This window comes from Corvus brachyrhynchos, unplaced genomic scaffold (assembly GCF_000691975.1).
Source record: "Corvus brachyrhynchos isolate BGI_N302 unplaced genomic scaffold, ASM69197v1 scaffold245, whole genome shotgun sequence".
In the NCBI taxonomy this organism is placed as follows: Eukaryota; Metazoa; Chordata; class Aves; order Passeriformes; family Corvidae; genus Corvus; species Corvus brachyrhynchos.
The window spans coordinates 7,035,508-7,042,086 of record NW_008238988.1 but is presented as its reverse complement, the minus strand read 5'-3'; the positions used below and the strand labels follow the sequence as shown (position 1 = coordinate 7,042,086).

At 49.7% G+C, this 6,579-nt stretch overlaps 1 protein-coding gene across 1 annotated transcript in view; it reads left to right on the top strand.

Moving 5' to 3' along the window:
• Positions 1 to 6,579, top strand: part of FAM179B (family with sequence similarity 179 member B) — a gene marked incomplete at its 5' end in the record, with an annotated part of 25,411 nt that overhangs the window by 17,264 nt on the left and 1,568 nt on the right. The window contains 4 exons of the mRNA XM_017738814.1: positions 312 to 438; positions 582 to 700; positions 4,639 to 4,828; positions 6,124 to 6,347. Coding sequence (XP_017594303.1) covers positions 312 to 438; positions 582 to 700; positions 4,639 to 4,828; positions 6,124 to 6,347 — 660 coding nt within the window. The remainder of the gene's footprint in view (positions 1 to 311; positions 439 to 581; positions 701 to 4,638; positions 4,829 to 6,123; positions 6,348 to 6,579) is intronic.

Here is a 6,579-nt window from a genome sequence, read left to right as displayed (position 1 = left end):
CCCTCCCCTGGCCCAGCCTGAGGCCGTTCCCTCTCCTCCTGTCACTGTTCCCTGCCAGCAGAGCCCGACCCCCCCGGCTGCGCCCTCCTGTCAGGGACTTGTGCAGAGCCACAAGGTCCCCCCTGAGCCTCCTTTGCTCCAGCCTGAGCCCCTTTCCCAGCTCCCTCAGGAATTCTCCAGCCCCTTCCCAGCTCCCTTCCCTGCCCTGGACACAATCTCCCTGCACCCTTCCACTTTGGAATGACGCACCTGTAGTGACCCAGTGGCAAAGCCAGTCCCTGTTCCTGGATGTCCTGGTGCTCTCCCTGCAGGTTCTACGGGCGGAAGATGCTCTTCAGCATGATGGCCCATCCTGACTTGGATAAAACCCTGGAGAAGTTCGTGCCAGCCAAGGATTTGCCTTACATTAAGGAAGCTGTTGGCAGCCTTCGAGAGAAGGTGTGTGGGAAAGCTCTTGTGGAACACCTGGGGCAGGTGGACGTGTCCCAGGGGCTGTTGGGTGTAGACAATTCCAGCACTGCAGCCACATGAATTCCCTGTGATTCTCTTGTTCCATGAATTCCTACTGTACCTTTGTGCAGGGCCTGGGGGAGATGCCCTTGGATACACCCTCAGCCAAAGGAAGGCGTTCCCAGACTGGAAGTGTTGGACATTTGAGGTTGTCCTCTACTTGCAGAGATGCTCCCAACATCCCGGACAGGTAATGAGCTCCAGTGCTTATCCTGGGAGGAACCTGGCCAAGGAGGGAGCACAGAAACAGCCACACAGGGCTGTGAAAGTTCAACATCCCTGAAGGAAAAGGAAGGTCGTGACCTGTTCCAGGGAAACTCTTCAACGGAGTGACCAGTTATATTAAAATGGCTTTGTGCATTTTGAAGTTAATTTGTCTATTGACCATCTATGAATACACACAGGACACAAACCACCTGGAATTCCCAGTATGGAATTGCAGAATCATGGAATGGTTTGGGTTGGAAGGGACCTCAAAGCCCACCCAGTGCCACCCCTGCCATGGCAGGGACACCTCCCACTGTCCCAGGCTGCTCCCAGCCCCATCCAGTCTGGCCTGGACCACTGCCAGGGATCCAGGGGCAGCCACAGCTGCTCTGGGCAATGTGGATCCAATGGATCCATGGCAGCATCATCCAAGATGTTGCTGTTCAGACTCATGGAAAAACCAGTCCTGGTTGGAGCCACAGCACGAATCAGTCATTTGTGCACAACTGTGGTCACCAAGGACTTAGACCCTGACTGGGATGCTGAAGGGTTTAGATCATATTCTGGCCATTTTAAATTTTGTTTTATCTTCTTACAGGTTTTACATTGACTTTTTTTAGGGCTTGGAGGTACAGTAACAATTTCTGGGCTCAGACAGATGTTAATTACAATGACTTTATGGATTACCCCAGGACGTCCCACCCCTTATTCCATATCATCTGATTGATGCACAAATGAGTACATTTGGACTGTAAACACAGATATCTATACATTATACATATAGCTGTGTACAAATACAGTTTTTGCAGTGGTCACTGCCCATCCCCAGGGTATGGGCAGAGTTCATGGGGTCCATCACTGCTAGGACTGGAGCAGTCCATGGGAGTTAAATTGTGCAGTGGCAGTGACATTCAGCAGGCATTTTTACAACCAACATTACAGGCCAATCTCAGCCCAAATCAACTCCCCCTGAGGTACACAACACGTTTCTGTGTCACTCACCAAGTGCAGCCACGTCTCTGAGACAAACCATGGATGGGTTTGTGTTTGCTCGAGGCCGGATTAACCCAGTCTTTCCTAACATCCCCTGGTCTGTGCCACAGGGCCTCCCCATTCTGATACTTAGACCCCAGACCACAGGGGCTTCACCCGCTTGGTCCTGCTTGATTTCAGCTCACGTTTCATGGATCCAGTCATGGATTACCCGGGATACAGTGTCTGTGGTTAAAGCCACCCCTCGGTCTTGAGCCCACTTAGAGGTGGCCCCTCTTCCCCGCTGAGCTGAGGCAGCACAGGCCCACCAAGCTGGAAATCACTCTCCTTGTGTTGCCAGTCCAGATCTGCCCATGACACTTTACTCTTGCAGCCTGATCCCGCTGTTTGTTGTTGTGATGCTCCTCATTATCCCGACTCTCAGGCACAGGATGGCCTTTCACTGTCAGCCTCTCTACCCAGGCACTGATGTCCTGCCATTCTCCAGCAGCCAGAATCAGTTTCCCTCTGCCAATTGCCCTTTTCCCACCCTCCCTGCCACTCTCACAGAGCGTTTGCCACCATCCACCAGCCAGTGCAGAGGGAGAGTGTTGGCCACTTCTCTGCTCAGCATGTCCAGAGCCAGCTGGAGGCTCTCACCTCTGCAGTGTGACTGGATCCACTTTGTCCTTCAGCAGCTTCCCTGACTCCCCATGTAGGGCTCCATACTGCTACTTCCCATTTCCTACTGGTCCCGTGGGATCCATCAGTGAGGAGAGAGTGTCACCTCCCACCCTCTGCCAGCTGGTTCTGGTGGAGCCACCTCAGCACTGTCACCTTGTCTTGCTTTGAGACAGTTTAAAGAGGGGGGCATTCTGAAATGAGGAGCCTCCCCTTGATTCCAATCAATCCCTCTCTGCCAATAAGGAATGAGATACGAGTAGATACAAGTGAGAAAATAACAGTTTATTAACAAACAGAATGCCAACAGGCAGCAGGGGGAAATGTAAATAATTGCTGGATAGCAAAGTGCTACATCTCATGGACTCCACAGGAGCAAGGAGAGACCTGGAAATACCCACTGCTCTCAGGGATGGTCTCAGGATTTAGGACAAAGGGACAAGCTGGTGTCAGATCCGTGTTTGGAAGGCAGGAGCCTCCTGGAGCAGTTCCAGCAGCAGACAAAGGCCCGACAGCTCATCCAGGGTCAGCCTCCTCCCCACATCAGGGGACAGGCAGGGCCAGGCCAAGCACCAGGGCTGGGACCACTCTGCCTGGCTGGTTCTGCCCACGGTGATCCAGAGTGGGGCTGCTCTTCTCCTGCTGGGATTCCTCAGCTATGGACGGGCACCCGCAGAATTCATCCTTAAGGCAGCTCAGACCCGCTCAGTGCAGTCCCTCCGAGCTGAGGGAAAAACCAAAAATGAAAAGAGAACCCAAAAAGGGACGAAAAAAAGGACCTCTGCCTGGACAAAGAGCAAGCAGCCCACGAAGCCAACACCACACGGGGAAATCCCGCGAAGTGCCGGGGTGGGGGGATTTCAAAAACACTCAGGATAGCACCACACACACACACACACACACACAGAGGCTCCCTGGCTGGGAGAGATCTGGAATACAAGAACGTTATGGATCACCCCAGGACACTCCACTATGTCCTTTCTGTGAGGGTGGGCAGGCCCTGGCACAGGGTGCCCAGAGCAGCTGGGGCTGCCCCTGGATCCCTGGCAGTGCCCAAGGCCAGGCTGGACATTGGGGCTGGGAGCAGTGGGAGGGGTCCCTGCCATGGCAGGGGTGGCACTGGGTGGGCTTTGAGGTCCTTCCCACCCAAACCATTCCATGGTTCTGTGATTCAATGAACTGAAAAAGAAACACTCTCAGATTTAAAGCAAGCCAAAAACTGCATCCAAGAACAGAATTCAGAGGGCTGTGACTGCAGTGTGACTGTTCAGAACCACATTTCTTTAACACACCCTCCACAATTCAAAATAATAACTGATTCTACATGTACTGATAAATTTTGATTGCTTATTCCCTTCCCCACCCAAGCCTTGTGTTCAGGAATTAGGAGTGAGGCAATGACTCTGCCTGGATGGTCTGTAAATACTTACCTGGACAGAGAGGTGATTCCACAGGTTTTAGAATTCTTTCCATGACTCTCTAATGAGATCAGGTCCCACAGGAAATATGTTTATAAATGTTCTAGAAAGAGCTGTTTCCACCTCAGCATGGCACGTTGCTCAGGTAACACCTGGTCTGGGGTCAGACTTTAAAGTGCTTTGAGAAAAAAGAATTAAACTGCAGTAAGTTTTTTGGGAGGGTTGTGACCCATTGATGTGAGGGAAGTTCCCAGTTGTTACTGGTCACAAAACCAGCTGCATTTGGAGCAGAATGGATATAAGACTTTGGGAACAACGATTGCTGTTCGGTGATTTATTTTTAATTCACTGTGTTTAAGGTGAAAGTTTCTGTTTACTCCTGATACTTGCAGTTAGATGGGAAGAGAATGTCTGGGATGAGCCTCCTGTTCCAACGTGGCTCATGGAATGTAGATACAAAAATGCTGCTAGCGAGGGTTTTCTTGTTATTTTTCTAAGTCAGTGAGAGACTTTTCTCTCTCACAGAAGAGGTAGCAGGGAATGTAAACAACCAAGCCACCTGCAACCTTGAAAAGTCTTGTTTATGGTATAGTAGAAAATATTTTGATAATGGATGTTTTAGGATTTTAGCCAATCACCCCAAGGGGTGGCTGATCCTTTGTCCAATTAGACTATAAAGAAAAAAGTCTATAAAAGAGTTTGTAAAATAATTAAATAAATCAATCTTGCTGCACAATTCCTGCCTGCTGGAGCTTCTCTCCTCCTCCTCCCTATGGCTGTGGGACACAGTGATATACCCTAGGGCCAGGGCCTGTGGTAATACATGGAATAACGTTCCCCTTTCCCACAGGGACAGCACAGAGGCCCACGAAGCCCCAAGGAGAGCAGCTCCTCGCAGTGCCCTGGAAGGTGAGGAATATGTCAGGGACATTATCGGGTCACTGAATGCCAAAGACTTCCGGGAGCGCATCAGCGGCGTCCGGCAGCTGCTGGCGGACACAGAGAGCAACCCGGCCCTGGTGCTTGCCAACATCGTCAAGGTAACTCCAGGGAAAGGCCGGAATTCAAAGGGATTTAGAGCCGGGTCACAAAGTTTTCTATAAAAGTCTTGGTCCTTCTTGGTATAAGGGTGATTAACAGAGAGCATTGAGGAGCAGGGGGTGCGTCTGTGTGGGGCACTAAGGGACGAAAGGAAGGGAAGAGGAGGGAAACATGGAAGGGAAGAGGAGGGAAACATGGAAGAGGAAGGAAACATGGAAGGGAAGAGGAAGGAAACAGGGAAGGGAAGAGGAGGGAAACATGGAAGAGGAAGGAAACATGGAAGGGAAGAGGAAGGAAACATGGAAGGGAAGAGGAGGGAAACATGGAAGGGAAGAGGAGGGAAACATGGAAGTTTTCACTCAGCACTTTTGAACTACTGCCCAGAGAAGCTGCGGCTGCCCCTGGGTTGCTGGAAGTGTCCAAGGCCAGCTTGGACAGGGCTTGGAGCCACCTGGGATAGAGGAAGGTGTCCCTGATGATGGAAGGGAGTGGAATGGGATGGGATTTAACATCCCTTCCCATCCAAACCAGTCTGTGATTCCATGATTTCTGGAATCCTGTGTGCTGTTTTTCATGCCACTCTTGGGTAAATATCCAAATAGTGGAATAGTTGTAAAAAAAGCAGAAAGGTTTAATCAGGAACTGAAAAACTGTCTGAAGTAGAGTTAGAAGTTTGTGTGTGGGAGAAGGTGAGGAAGTATTGTGCTAATGCTCAGGATGAGGATCCTGTCCAGTAGGAAAGGGAGTTCTGTAGGAGAAAGAAGAGGTCCAGCAGGTGTGAATTAAAGATGGATACAATGAAAGGAAACCCAAGCTTGTCCTCCAGCAGTGCCGTGTCTGTGTGTGGAATGATGGAGTTCTGCTCTGGAACTTCCTGCTATCCGAACTGAATGGGTTTGAAACCTTTCAAACGTTCCCTGTGCTGAGCAGAGCCATAAAAATACTGGCTTGCAGGAAGTATGAGTCACAGTGAGAGTTACTGTGCCTGGAGTCCGTTGCACTGCAGGGACTCAGGGCAGATGAGGTGAGATGTGGTTGAATAATGCACGGGGTTAAAATACCAAATGTTGCTTGACTTGCCCCGAAAATGATCCCAGGTATTTGCATATCCCAGAATCCCAGAGTGGTTTGGGTTGGAAGGGACCTTACAGACCATCTGTTTCCAACCCCTGGAGATACCAGAGCCATCATTGCAGAGATGGACAATTAGAGTGTAACAATAAAGCAGGTAACAAGCTTTGCACCTCAAGCACTGATTCCCAATTCCACGAGTGCTGTTTGGATGCTTTTCCAGATCTTTGATGCTTTCAAGCCTCGCTTACACGACTCCAACAGCAAAGTGAACCAGGTGGCTTTGGAGGCCATGCACAGGATGATTCCACTGCTCAAAGACAATTTATCACCTGTGATCAACATGTTAATTCCTGCCATAGTGGACAACAACCTCAACTCCAAAAATCCAGGGATTTATGCAGCTGCCACAAACGTTATCCAGGCTCTATGTCAACACTTGGGTAAGCAATTTATTCTCTCTTAATTTGGAACAGTTTCGGTTGTGGTGAGTAATTTGTAAATTGAAAGTGTTACTCTTTCCAAGAGTTTCACAGAGTTGTTACACTGTGTAAAAACCATTGGGTTTATTCTCACCCTTTTTAAACCACACAAATCATCCTGATATGGCTCAGTAGTGCTTGGTCATTTTTCCACAGCATTTTCTTATTTACCTTTTCCCACATTGTGTTTATTTCCA